The sequence below is a fragment of the Pisolithus orientalis genome, assembly GCF_024613125.1.
Source record: "Pisolithus orientalis strain OTSU chromosome Unknown F5J12scaffold_2, whole genome shotgun sequence".
Classification (NCBI taxonomy): Eukaryota; Fungi; Basidiomycota; class Agaricomycetes; order Boletales; family Pisolithaceae; genus Pisolithus; species Pisolithus orientalis.
In genome coordinates this window covers 337,724-351,303 of record NW_026260783.1, presented here as the reverse complement: position 1 = coordinate 351,303, position 13,580 = coordinate 337,724, and the positions used below count along the sequence as shown (strand labels likewise).

The window sequence follows — 13,580 nt, the reverse complement described above, 5'->3', positions numbered from 1 at the left end:
TTAGTATGGCTAGTCCATGGATGTATACGTAACTGACGGGTTGGCAGGAAAAGTGTGGGGGAAAAGCTTCCGAATATTACAGTAGTAGGGTGGATTGAGAGAGGTGTGGAAACTCAAACTAGTGCGGGAGTGAGCTCCAACTGCTGGATATTTGGGTGGGTCATCAGGCCTCACCTTCCAGATAATCGGCTGCCAAGAGGCTACCAGGTAAAAGGCGGTGGATCAGAACACATATCTGAGCTGCGGAACACGAAGACTTACAGTTCTAAGGCCACTTCAGGGGGTATGCGTTCCGTAAACTCGTTCAGCGGAATCTCTTCCTTTGGGCCCGCACTTTCGTACTGGGCCTTAAACGCCATGTACTCGCAAACCTTCTCGACAAGAACAGCACTGTGCGAGACCTGATCAGCGGAGACACGCCAGTAGTCAAGGGCTCACCGTTCACTTATCGTGCAAGTGTTCACGAGCGCCTCTCTGAATGTGCCTGTGCGCAAGTCTTTGGTCGAGCTGATGGAAGGAGAAAGGCTACCAACTATCCGTGCTCAGCATTGTCCTGAGCGTTCCACTGACTGTGGCAACGTTGCGTTTGACGAGGAAAGAGTACCCGTCAGAGCTGACTAGTTTAACCCAGTCGTCACTTTTTCCTGAATGATTCTGTTCTCGAAAGTCGACAGTCGTTCTGACATGCACGCACGCGAAACTCACGTTTGCTTGGGTCCTGGTGGTCATTTTGTATCTGAACCCGAGGGTGTGAGGGACAGGCGTGGGAATGTGTGATTACCACCAGCAGTACTAGTGACTCCGTCGCCGCATCCTGTCTGGACACTCAACCTTCGTCCACGTTCTCTGTCACGCGCACCAACTCTTGATATGGCCCTACCAAAGGTAAGAACGTGCGTTCATGTTTCTTACACCTCACTGACGATCGTAACAACCTTATCCAGCGAATCATAAAGGTGGGGCCATCCCTTTGTGCCCATATCGTAGTCGTGATGGTATCCTCTGCAGCCGCTGAAAACTGACTTCGCCATACTACCAGGAAACTGAGCGACTTGTTGCAGACCCTGCCCCGGGCATATCGGCCGCTCCCCACGAGGACAATTTGCGTTACTTTGATGTTACTATCGAAGGTCCTGATGGCAGTCCGTTCCAAAGTAAGTAATCCGCCCCGCGTCGCTGTCGAAGCATTTGAGTCGCGATGTACTGTACGTTACTTGTAGACGGGGTATTTAGGTTAGAATTGTTCCTCCCGGAAGAATATCCGATGGCTCCGCCTAAAGTTCGCTTCCTCACGAAGATATACCATCCCAATATTGGTGCGCCTCCTCTCCTTGTTTAAGAATGCACCACAGTATCTATTGGCTTCTGTCCTGATGTTGGCTCAACAGATAAGCTTGGTCGGATCTGTCTGGACATTCTGAAAGGTAGTGTCTCATCGATCGGCCTTAGTTCGCAATGCTGAAAGACGGTTATTGTGGGGGTCTAGACAAGTGGTCACCTGCATTACAAATTCGGACGGTACTACTCTCCATACAAGCACTCCTGAGCGCCCCGAACCCTGATGATCCGCTTGCAACGGACGTGGCGAAGCATTATAAGGAGAATGAGAAGGACGCGCAGCGGGTGAGCCGAGAGTGGACAGAAAAGTACGCATCCAAGTAGCAAGCAGACTGTATGGATCCGGTGTATGTAAGTTAGAGGGAGGCTGTGAGGATTTACGAGAGATGTGCATTCCCGTGTTAATCTCATGTAATGCATATGGAGCTACGAGGAACGAGTGGAATCCGTCGGGCATGCCAGTCTACGAGGGGAATGCCGACCTATGGTTTGTCTCCTTTCGTGCTTGCCAATACACTTGTGGTCTGTTGCAAAAGAGTCGTTAATAGCCGCCTCGCCTCGCCTGGCTGTTTCTCAGATTAGCACTGCATGGCTTTCATTGTGTGGTAAGTGTTTGACGTCAATCGATTCTAGAACGAGTCTAGAACCTGCAACGCGCCTGTGTTAGGGTTTGGGTGTCTGGCGGATGCTGATCGCCATATTTTTGCGCCTGGAGGCTGGAATGGGGGCGGCACTCCCTTGCCAAACCCACGCACCGACGCAGGACCCTGCACAACGTCTCCAAGAGCTGGACGTGGTCAACTTTCGCCAGTGTGGGCACCTGGATCCAACGTTAGTTCAGTGTAAGTCACCCCCCACTCATATACATATGCCTCCTTCCCATCTTTAGCTTGGCATCTAGCAAACACCACCCTCGACACCCTAGAAGCCAACAATCGTCCTGCCATCGCACTCCTGCCCCGCAGAATCCCCTCTTCCGTCGTGTTTTTGCACTTTAGTTCTCGTGATCATGTCGATCCTGAACGCGGACGTTCTCCACATAGTCAGCAATGAACTGCTTCACAGGGAAGGTAGAAGAACAGGGTCCTCGCTTCTGAGTCTGTCTGTCGCATCTCGTCTCTGTCGCCAAGCTTGTCTGCCTATCATATTTTCCGATGTGCGCTGGCCGCACAAGTCAAAGACCGATCCAGACAACAGGCTATCTTTCTTACCAGAATCATTGCGTCCGCATGTTAGGTTAGAAATATTTATTTCGCCACCGTCTCCGATCCCACACCACTGACACATCGTTTTCCACAAGACATCTCTATCTTGTCTGGCACGACGAGTGGACAGAACCCGGTCGTTTGCGCCACGGTTACTTCGATCGCGACGGCATGTACACACCGTCCAGCTTGGATATCGTTTCCTCTGCTATAGTGTGCATGCCCAAGCTATACAGAATTACCATGAGCTTCCCATTTATTCCTCCCCAGTCCCTCTTCCAGGCAATCGGACAATGCGCCTCACTCACGTCTTTCTCGCTCGTAGACACGCCCATAGATATGGGTCTCGTATCGGTGTATCCTTCCGCCCTTTCTCGTGTTAACCTTTCCCAGGTAGGACAGTCCTTGCGCATCGGGGACGGGCCAACAGATCCAAAAGTCTCCGATATAACCTACTTTATGCGAGACTGGAGGAGGAAATATCGTCTGCAAGCACAGATTCGTGGCCTCAGGGAGCCACGGGCCTGCGCGGTGTTCCTCCGTCAACAGGCACCATGCCTCACCCATCTCGACATTTCAGGCGGCCTTTGTTCCTTTGCAACCCTTGCTGCTGTGCAGTGGCCAGAGTTGCGTACCCTGGTACTGTATGGACATGTACCGGGCACGCAAATATCGTACGCATACCCCGTTACTCCACCGCCAGAGGCATCGATTTGGGATGCCCTCGAACGCATGCCGATGCTAAACGATCTACGACTGCTGTTCTCTCGTCCGAGAGGAAAAGAGTTTTCTTTGCTTCCACAAGACGGTTCTCCACATCCTAGGCACCTGGAGAAACTAGCATCGTTAACGAATTTCGCAATTTCCAACGCGTGCAATCTCGACGGCATTCTGAACTATTTCCCCTCACTTCAAAAGCTGGCTATCCTCGCGGTGATCGACTTGCCCCGGTGGCCGATTGCCCTCTCTCATGCGGAGGCCGAGCGGGTGGCCACCGACGTTGCTGCGAGCGGCTGTCCTTTAAAGCATTTGCGCATTATTATCGAAGACAAGCTGACCCCACGACTCTGTCATCTTATCGCCACCCTGTTCCCGCTTTTGGAAGTACTTGAGATTGAACGATGTGGATATCACGACGGAAAGTCCATGTCTACATGTGTACGTGTTCCCTCCCGGCTTTCTCCTGGTCCCCAGAGCTGCTATTCCGTCGCAGCAATGAGGGATTATGCGATATCCTTGATTGATCGGATTCATAGCAGGAATTCGTTGATGCATTATTGCCGTTGTCTGCGCTCCAGTCTCTACGACTATGCATGCAATTCCCCGAATACGATGAGGTAGACGAAATGGAATCGTGGAAAACTGCACGAGCCCAGTGCGCTGATATGTTTGCAAGCAGCCTCAAGAGCATCCAACAGGTTGGTTTTGAGTACCGCAAGCGCGCGGGGACGCACCGGTATCAGGATTCTTGGCTTGATTTCACGATTACACGCAGCGAGGGTAAAAAAGAAAATGGTTGGGGCGCAAAACTTGGTACGGGAGGTACGGATCAGCGGTGTATTCTCCGACAACTCCCCGAATTGTGGTACGAATTCCCGGAAGTGTGGACGTCCACGCGGTTGCCATTCTGAACGCAGGTTACGACAGTTGTCTTTCTCTCCTTTCGGTTTGTTTCGTTATCTTTTCTTCTAGAAGGGATCCATGTGTTTGGCATACACGTGATACGCGCGTGCTGCCTGTAGGGTGTTGGGTTCGCCATATCTTTTCCAGGGTCACCTTTATTATATTGGCATCACAGGTCTGTGTGTATTAATCCATGAGTTTGGCTGTATGAATCTGCGTTGCACTTAGCCGAATACGAGACGCCTGATGGCGGGATTCATTGTTCGGGATCCGAAGTTCACGTCGTATCTGAGGTGGGTAAAGCACCGAGTCACAAATATCGTGACTACCACCAAGGTTTGTCATCGCACGCGTAATGAGCTTTCTTAGGACATTCACGCATCTATCGCTGGCGGATATGGGTTGAAGATGAAAAGGTTTATCCCGGATGCATGTTTGTCCCGTGTCTCCGTTGCCACCGCGTTGTCACCCGCAAATTTCATTCTGTGGGAGGGCGGCAAGATTTTGTCACCATTAGAACAAGTTCTCACCGAGGACATGTTCGTTACAGACACACGAGAAGTAGGCCTGGACCTCTGATGGACATGACAAAATCTAAGCGCCTGGACACGAGTCCCGTGAGACCTAGATTCCAGTGTCAAACGAGCGAAATACCAGCGCAAAGGCACGCCGTGATCGGCCTGAACACGACCGTCGGATGGACAGTAGTGTCGACCGAAGTGAGCTCTAGGTTATACCTTTGTAGGACGCCTCGCTTTCCTCGGATGGAAAGACTAATGCATGGTGCATTAGGGCGGGAGTTTGAGACACTATGAAACAAAACTATTGTAGGAGTCAGCACGCAGGAAGACGTAAGGTTAGTCTCGTGGTGACCACATGGTCAAGAGCGACTGCCTGGAACGTGTAGAACAATCAGTGAGATAATGTTAAAAAATACCAACGAGGCGTATCGCGATGGTTCGTCATGATCCGCGTTATCCAGGGATACAATATATCTTCTAGACGGTGTTGAGGAACGATCTAGTCCTAAACGGCCCTACGAACGTTCGCTACAACATGTACATAGCACTCACTTCGTGGTCAACACACTTTTATCCGGGTCTCGGGGGACGGACTTGAGGGCGGAGTGCGGTTTTCTCTGTTCCTTCCATGCTGGTAGCTAAACTTTTCATTCCGGTTTTTTTGCAGGTGCCTCGGAGCAGACGGTCTACCAAATTAAGGTATCATAGCGCCCAGAACGTATCGGATCGAACTTCTTCCTGTTAAAATGACATTCGAGACTCGGAGTCCTCCATTCCCGCCAGCGCCATATCACCCAGAAAGCTCGGTGGGAATGGTCTTCGTGGGTCCTGAAAGACGGCCGAGTCGGACCGTACGTGGCCGTGTTTCGCGAAATGTCGCCCTTGGTATCGTTTGCACGCCTCCTTTCGCAAGGATTTCATAAACCACCCTACTTCACATGTGTGAGAAGCCCGAGACTCGTGAGTATAAGGTGCTTGAAGCGTCCGTTGGAAAGAAAGTAGGCTAAGTTATTTGTGTCTTGAGTCCACAAGCATGGCATGCTGTCTGACCGCAGCACATTTCTGAGTCGACCGCGTCTAACAATCTAGTGATATTGCATGATGCATTTACAGCAACCAGGGACTACGGTGTCAGTCATAGACCCAAATGCTGTGGCCACTGTGCCAGGACCGTCAAAAGGTGTTACGCAAAGAGGAACGGTTTCTTGAGGCTGCTCGCTTTCCCCCGCCGTTGTCGTCGTCGCTGGGCGGCACGATCAAGCCACGGTATACGTACTTACATTGTCGTGCAACAAAACTAATCATAGACTGTCCGTGTGGTTTGGTAGGATTTTGATCTTGGCAAGTTTTCTAATAGCGATGCCTAGCCTCAAGGTGTAGCAGGGCAGGGACCCAGCACGACTTGTAATGGGTAATTTTTTCTTGCTGGTCGGCTCTGCACAACGTAAAACGTACGGGTGTTGGATGGCTTCGGAATGCAGCCAGGCTAGAAGTGCCATTATAGTAGTCTCACGGCACAGTCCAGTGCAACTGTTGGGGATACCAGTTTGGTCCTTGCACTGCTGCTAACACAGCGAGTATGGTGGAAAGGTGCAACACATGTATTCTGCGAGGATGCCATCAACTTGTAATGCGGGTGAATTGTCTACATCAGAACAGTGAACGCTCGATGGCAGTTTTTTAGTCACCCCTCAGTGGGTGTGGCGATGTCCCCCTCGCCTTCTGACCTCTCGCACCCGAGACCCAGCTTGTTGTCCTCCATTTCTAGTAGCACAGACCAAAAAAACCGAACATCCACTAGTGTCCTTGTCCTTTATTATTCCAGCACAGACCAGCTCTGGGTCTGCACAGATGTCCTCGTCCTCAAGCTATCGTCCATCCCACCTTCACCGCGTTGCTTTGCAGTCCAACGGAAAGCGCCCGTTCGAAGAATGCGGGTACGATTCTGATCCTGACACATCACTGAACAGCGGGACCCAGGCTAGTGGAAGTGGCAGCTCAGGAAGCTCCCACCACTTTTCTAGTAGTTCCAGTAGTAGCTCCAGCACCGGAGACGGGAGAAATAAGAGAGCTCGAAGTACAAGTAGCTCTTCTAACAGTGACCATTCATCATCGTCAGATGTTTCTACTTCCACAGGATACGACACTGCCCCATCCAGTTCACGCAGCGATCTCAGGTTAGGTGGTCCGTCCACACTGGCTCGAGATGCTGTAGATTGTCCAATGTCTGCTCCAGCGTTGTTCGCCTCTCAAGACAGGAACGTATCTGACCTGGCCATCGAACTACCACGCCCTACATTCACTGCGAGCGTCCCAGTAACTGCGTCTGTCTCCTCAGAGGATAACTTACGGAGTTCTCTCGAGCGTTTCAACGAGTTCGAGCGCCAGATTGCTGCGTTGCGTAGCTCGATTGCCACCTCACGCCCGTCACTCCTGCCACAGATGGGATCTTCTGGACACGCCCCTCGTGAGGATTGGCAAGCTGTATCTTCTAGCTTTCAGCCTATGAGCAGCGGTGACCTGAACGCTCCCGACACCGGCGATGAGTCCACCCACAGTATTCAGGATGACACCTTTCCTTCAATATCTCCCTTCAGTTCTGCCAACGGTCAGCACCCCGAACATTTTTAATATTCGTAAGGGCAATATCTTACTGAATAATACTCAGGAATTTCGTCAAGCCGCCCTTCTGTTTCTTCTACCGGTAGTGGATTCTATCCTTTTCAATATAGTAACCTCACTCGGAACCCGACCGTTTCGTCTTCCTATTCCCCCACGCCAGGGAGACCATCAACCGAGAACGAGCGTTCTGGAGCGACAATAGGTTCTAGCTCCGCACCTCCCGGTATGGCAAGTGCACACCCCAACGTTGGCATGAGGCAGTCATCAGGTTCAAGGCTATCCCCTCCGCCGCCGCCACCCCGGCTACGTCCTATTCGAAGGAGTCCATCACCCCTTATCTTGGAACCGGCGGTGTCTCCATCTAGTTCAGACGATGCTAGTTTGGCTAGCAACGGAGTTATCGATTCAGATTCACGTCTCCCTCTAACGCACGGACGTAGTGAAAATATTTCTCCAGACAATTCTGAGATACAGCCTGGTGAGATATATCGTTAGTTCGCTACGGGGGTGATCATCTCACAACAGCCTACTTTGTTCATGCAGGATCGCAGGTTGAAAGAGGTCAGTTCTTTGATTGATCGCTTGTGGGTATGATCTTAGATTATTCCTTGCAGCTTCCCCCGAATTGGCTGAGGTCAGGCATCGGGTTCTCAGACAACATTCTGTAGAGCGTGGGCCTACTCCGTCCGTTTTCGATGTCTTTGGAATTGGGGACTCGCTGCTTGAAAGTGATGTTACTAGGCGTAGCCAGTCTCCAGCCCGGGAACGTGCAAGTATTCCGGTGCGTGTACCGTCCAGTGGGGCCGATACAAGAGGTATGAGTCAATCTTCCAACTTGTTGTCTCGAGATTTACATGCGTTTTTCGAAAGCCGGACCTTCCGAGTTTCGTATACATGGGCCAAATGCACCGTATCCGACCAATCGCTCGAATTTTCATTCACGCCTCTACTCGATGCCGTCGACAAATTCTCTCATGTCTGAGAACGCAGCAGAGCAAAGGCAGACAATTGCTCGGGAACACATTTGGACACCATTTCACGAAAGTAGTAGCCTTGACCTTCCTGGCTACACTAGTGACGAATCGCGCTCGGAAGGCCGACCACTGAGCTTCACCGACAGCCCACCGCACTCGGAAGGGTTCATGAGGTCTGGGGTGGTGTCGGAGTCGGGACGCGGCGGGTCAGGTTACAGTGATGAACAGACTTTCACGAGGCGTACGGCTACTCTTGAAAGCGGGTCTGAGCCACCGGCTGGTCGTAGACCGGAAAATCATCTTGGGTCGGATCCCCGGCCCTTCATACCCCATCCTCCCGACGTGCAAGGAACTTCCAACCCACTTGCTCCGGAATCGCTATTTTTCTTGGGTGACGATATACCTACGGCTTTTGAAACCTCGTCTCGCTCAGACGAGTGGTCACCGCCACCCATTTCTCCGCAACACGGTGCACAGAGAACTGGTTTCCCCTACTCATATGACAGTCTTAATCTGGAATCATTCCAGTCAGGAATGTTTAGAGACTCTCTCCGGCGCTTTGCCGAGGTTCGCCGACCTTCTCCAGTTTCTCGTTATCCATCGTGGTCTTTAGACGATAGCGATTCCAGCGACGAGACGGATTTTGGCATCGTTAGATCTCGGCGACTCTCGGTAAGCATTTGAGCCTTCGAGGTTCAGCACTGCAGCTGATCTGTCTGCCAGTCTCCCGCTATTCGTGAGAGGCTGCGAGCATTTGCGTACGTCCAGTCGTTCGTGTCCATCAGTCATGGTCTAATTAACACTTAGCACTGTCATACGTTCTCAACGAAATCGATCGGGACTTGAGCCTGCTAGTACAAATGATGAGTCAAACATGTCCAGGCAACGCCAACAAGCTAGCCCGCGGGGTCCGGTCGGTCCAATATCGTTTAGTAGTCAGAACATGGTACGAGGTACACAGCCTTCGAACTCCTCGGCCACTGCTGGTGCTCGATCAAACAGAGCGTCATCACCAGTGAGATTTACGGATCAGATGGCGAATACGCGTAATCAGCGGGAAGAAGGTGGACGGCGTCGAATTTCGACTTTTGGTCATCCTCGGCCGAACCCAAGCCTGACTCCCCGACCTGAGAGCACTGTAGTGGATGATGAGCCTGCATCGCGACGGCCATTTGGAGGTGGGATTCTACAACGGCTAGCAAACTTCCAGAGACCTTCTGATGGCACTTGGTCTTCGTCGTCTTCGCAACTGGGCACCCGCGTGGTCCCACCGCCTCTCGGTGCGAGGCCTGCGCTTACTAGACACCGTCGTATAATCCCTCCGGATCCTGTAGATGACGACGACGACGACGGCGACGACCGCCCACCTTCGATGACTCGTAACCCGATTATACCAGTGCCTACTTTCGAACCTGCACGGCGTCAACCCATTACTTGGCACCCTTTCATGCCTAGTGGCAGGGGTCCAGCGGTGCCAGATGCTATACCAGGATCTAACGCTCCGTTAACGCGAACGCAGGAATCTGCGCCGCTGACCTCCTTGGAGGAGTACACCCATAGGCATCACGCGCTGAGGCACAGAGCCCAGCTTGACCGTGGAGGTGCGCCAACGCCGAGAACGCATCGGCCTAGCATATGGCGCTCCATGGCATCAAGGCGGAATTTCGGAGCTGGTGACTACATGGTAAGCCCTTGGCACGTATTGTTATCTAGCTCGTTACTTAACGGTGATTTCTGACAGCCCGATGAACTTTTTGATCCATCCTATGAGGCTCTCCTATCGTTGTCGGATGCAATTGGGGAGGTACATTCCAAGGCGACTCCTGAAGATGTCATAAACTCTCTCCAGAGTGCGACATATAAAGAGTGGGCGAGCGAAGACAGTGAAATGAGATGTCCAATTTGCCTTGACGATGTAAGCCCTTCATTGTGGTTTAGGGCAATGATTGACTAAAGATTTCATCATGCAGTATGAGCCTTCTGATATTGTCACCAAGCTCTTAGAGTGCCCCCATTGGCTACACAAGCAATGCCTAGAAGTAAGTGACAGTGAATCTCCCTGCGACATGTTCTCTGAATAGTTCTTTAGCAATGGCTCAGAACGGCGAACACTTGTCCTGTTTGTCGTAAAAAGGTCAAGACGTCACCTTCTCCTCGCAAAGCCTGTCCGTACCGTGGCCGCAGTGCTTCCACGGCGGGCACAAGTAACGAGGCAGGACGAAACAGCTCTAATTCACCTTCCAACGGGTCTCAATCGAATTTCCGCATCGGTGCTGTCACGCCCTCGGCTCCTTTTGTCACTCCGGGAAACCTTAGGAATGCAGTTCTGTCTCGTCAGCAGCCTCAGACGAGCCGTGCGGCACGACCTGTGCCAACGCATGTTGAGATGGAGATACCAACGTTTATGCAGCCAAGGGCTGCAAGGGAGGAAATCCGTCCACCCGGCCATCCTGTTCATCCCGATCACCGCCATGCTATCTATGGCGCCATCCCACAGCACTCTCATGTGTCACATCACACCCATATTCGTTCGTCCCGTCCCTCAACATCTCGTCCGTTGCCTTCGCAGGTTCACACGAATGTTACTCCAATGGCATACGTGCACCGACAATCACATGAACAGCGAGGAAATGCATCTGAGCAGCTAATTGTTCCACGCACGCCGCCTACGGACGCAAACATTAACGGTCAGTTACGACCCGCTTTCTCGGGTTCGGGGCCATCGCTGTTTGATACGGATGGAAGTCGGCCACGTTTGCCGAGGTCAGATGTTAACGCTAGGTTGAACGCTTCGGAGGCTGCGCCGAACTCGTTATTTCCTCCTCCAGCTTCAGCCACGACGTACCCCAGTCCCCCAAGTAGTGCGTATGTAACCTCAAGGGCTGACGCAGCGTCCACTCCGAATTCCATTCAAAATGCAATGGCGGTCAGGAGCAACCACCAATTTGCCCCAGATTTCGGTATCCCGCTCACCAACACCCCGCACCCGCTTGTCCACCCAGATCCACCTGGTCATAGTCTTGTTCCTCCCCAAACTGACGCTGCACGTCCGCGGGGACAGGACACAAATTTTCGGTGGCAAATGCGCTCATCGTCGATGCCTGTTCGGGACGACGCGTCGGGGCAAAATACTGGTCCAACTTATTCATGGATGTTACAATAAACCGGATTTACTGTCTGCACTTTGCTTTGCTTTGCCGATCGTAGCGTTTTTCTCTCAGACTCTGACCCGTTTCCCGTGCAGCACATATTTTTGAGCATCTGTATAAAATGTCATATTTAACCGCATGTAGTATACGTGGTTATCACAGACCAAGGATTTACCGGTACCACTCATGCCATGGATTACATTGCTTTTGCACACTGGAGGACTCCATTAGCTCTCAACTTTGTCAATATCGACCGCTGCAGATGTAACTCTCTTCCTAGGTCTTTTTGTAACTCAGTCCAATGAAGATTACCATCGGACGCGTGGAGTAGCATTGGTTATTGGGATATGTACTGGTCTTGAGAGTATACAAAAGGTCATTGGGTATCACATATGTTCGTGGTGGTAGGTACTGCGTACTAATAGTCGTGTGGAGGTAGCGTGCAAAGCATACATAGCACTGCGAAGTAAAAAGAACGAAGACGACTGGAGCAGGTAATATACTTGGTGTACAATGATTGATCGAGGACGCGATGGCACAGATTATGGCCTCGGAAGTGAAATAGAGGTCGTCTGTCGGTTGGGCATGCCATTAGTAGGGTGCGTGCGCGCCTGGGCCTGTCTTTTGACCTGTGCTTCCATCTTGACACGTTGCTTTCGCACGTCGTCATCTCTCAGCTTCATGCTAAAGCAAAGAGACAAAATTTCATCTGCAGAAGAAGGCAGACACGCGAGCGGTGGGCAGGACAGGTTTTCCAGTGCGCTTTCCTCGGAGGTAGCTTGCAGAAGAAGGTGGCGCACACAGTGTATAACAGCGAGACCAACTCGGAACAAAAATGGCATGCCTTCGGGTAATCAGACGATGCCCCCTTTTGAAAGAGAACTAGACAAGTACCTTCATACAAGAAAATGTCCCAGATCCGATGAAGGTGATCTACGGGCAACGTTCCGACGAACAGACCAGAGAACCTAAGCAGCTATTAGACGCGGTCAGTTAAAATGCCAAGTGACCACTCACCACGGCCGAGTGATGCTTGCCGGAGCCATCTGGAGTGACACATATAACTTCTTGTGAACAGCTGGATCGTTGACCTCCACGGCTTTACTCAGCAATGCAGCGTCGACTTCTATTTGAATCGTACTCGTTGAAAAGTATGACCGGAGGTGGGCATCCATTATAGAGGCAAATATCCAAAAAGCATCCTCTTCTGGTGCCAGGAGCAATAGGTGTCCCACAATGGAAGTTAATGCTGTGACAGATATTATACGCCGGCCACCGAAAAATCTGAGCCCTGACACGTACCTGAGCTATACTGTATATCGGGAACCATACTCAAATAGGCCTGCAGCAGAGACACAATGGGACCATGTGTGTTGTGTAGCTGGGGTTGGTCGGGGAAGCATCTCACTGAATCGTTTTCGATCTCCGTAAATGCAGGGACACGAGGTCGCTTGCCTAGTTTATTGTACACCCCAGGAAGAGCACGGGCTTTGCTATCTGTAAGATGGCACCAAACGAGGTAGCGCAGAGAAGATGGGACACCGTCCTGGAGAAGTCGCTTAACTTTCTTGTTCTTCCTCGCTTGCGAAGGTGGAACCGTCGGCATGAGGGCCATCCATCGGACTTCCCGTTGGCGATGAGCGTCCGCAGCAGCCTGCGTGTCTGTGGCACCCCCTGAGGCCTGTTCGTTCGCAGCCAGGGGTGACCGAGGCGCACCAGAGTGTATGGAAGCAGTGTCACCTAACAGACCTGGTGAACCTGGATCTAGGCGAAGCTCTTGTCCGACAACAGAATCCTGGCTAGCGCGACCACTAACGATCGGAATGGACGGTTTGACTAGCTCAAAATCCATATCTTGGACCTGCACGGTCTCATTCTCAATGCTGCCACCCAACCCTGCGTGCGAGGAAGTAATGCTGACAGCATCGTCGAGTCGAGGACGTGTACTTGACTTTCCGCGCAAGTTGGGCAGACTGAGCTTGCTACGAAGGAACATCTCATGTGTAAGGGGGGACGATCGGTTGTTCTGATAGCTGTCTGGTAATGGTGGCGGTGACTGCATCAAAGTGTGGGAATCACCAGATTCAGAGCTTCGGCGTGAAGGGTGACCATCCATTGAATCCTTTTCGGGTGCATCAACAGAGGCAG

The 13,580-nt window shown here is 51.7% G+C and overlaps 5 protein-coding genes across 5 annotated transcripts; 3 read left to right on the top strand and 2 right to left on the bottom strand.

The window, feature by feature from the left end:
• Positions 1 to 163: 163 nt before the first annotated feature.
• Positions 164 to 729, bottom strand: F5J12DRAFT_712025 (BTB/POZ protein; the record flags this gene model as incomplete). The annotated part of the gene is made up of 4 exons (XM_051740738.1): positions 164 to 200; positions 262 to 390; positions 439 to 484; positions 534 to 729. The coding sequence occupies 4 exons, from the start codon at positions 727 to 729 to the stop codon at positions 164 to 166; spliced, it is 408 nt and encodes a 135-aa protein (XP_051604679.1).
• A 64-nt stretch (positions 730 to 793) lies between these two features.
• F5J12DRAFT_761055 (ubiquitin-conjugating enzyme) lies at positions 794 to 1,983 on the top strand. Its single transcript, XM_051742120.1, has 6 exons — positions 794 to 885; positions 945 to 956; positions 1,040 to 1,154; positions 1,221 to 1,316; positions 1,389 to 1,424; positions 1,487 to 1,983. Exons 1-6 carry the CDS (start codon positions 871 to 873, stop codon positions 1,660 to 1,662), a joined length of 450 nt encoding a protein of 149 aa, XP_051604678.1. The 5' UTR covers positions 794 to 870; the 3' UTR covers positions 1,663 to 1,983.
• A 364-nt stretch (positions 1,984 to 2,347) lies between these two features.
• On the top strand, positions 2,348 to 4,174 carry F5J12DRAFT_712185 (uncharacterized protein; the record flags this gene model as incomplete). Its single annotated transcript, XM_051740749.1, has 4 exons — positions 2,348 to 2,574; positions 2,639 to 3,701; positions 3,800 to 4,043; positions 4,086 to 4,174. The coding sequence occupies 4 exons, from the start codon at positions 2,348 to 2,350 to the stop codon at positions 4,172 to 4,174; spliced, it is 1,623 nt and encodes a 540-aa protein (XP_051604677.1).
• A 5,853-nt stretch (positions 4,175 to 10,027) lies between these two features.
• Positions 10,028 to 10,531, top strand: F5J12DRAFT_680357 (uncharacterized protein; the record flags this gene model as incomplete). The annotated part of the gene is made up of 3 exons (XM_051740235.1): positions 10,028 to 10,198; positions 10,254 to 10,322; positions 10,373 to 10,531. Coding segments are annotated over 3 exons (399 nt in total), but the record flags the coding sequence as incomplete, so codon positions are not given.
• A 1,443-nt stretch (positions 10,532 to 11,974) lies between these two features.
• Positions 11,975 to 13,284, bottom strand: F5J12DRAFT_712781 (RabGAP TBC; the record flags this gene model as incomplete). The annotated part of the gene is made up of 4 exons (XM_051740785.1): positions 11,975 to 12,276; positions 12,327 to 12,400; positions 12,450 to 12,681; positions 12,735 to 13,284. The coding sequence occupies 4 exons, from the start codon at positions 13,282 to 13,284 to the stop codon at positions 11,975 to 11,977; spliced, it is 1,158 nt and encodes a 385-aa protein (XP_051604675.1).
• Between the last annotated feature and the right edge of the window lie 296 nt (positions 13,285 to 13,580).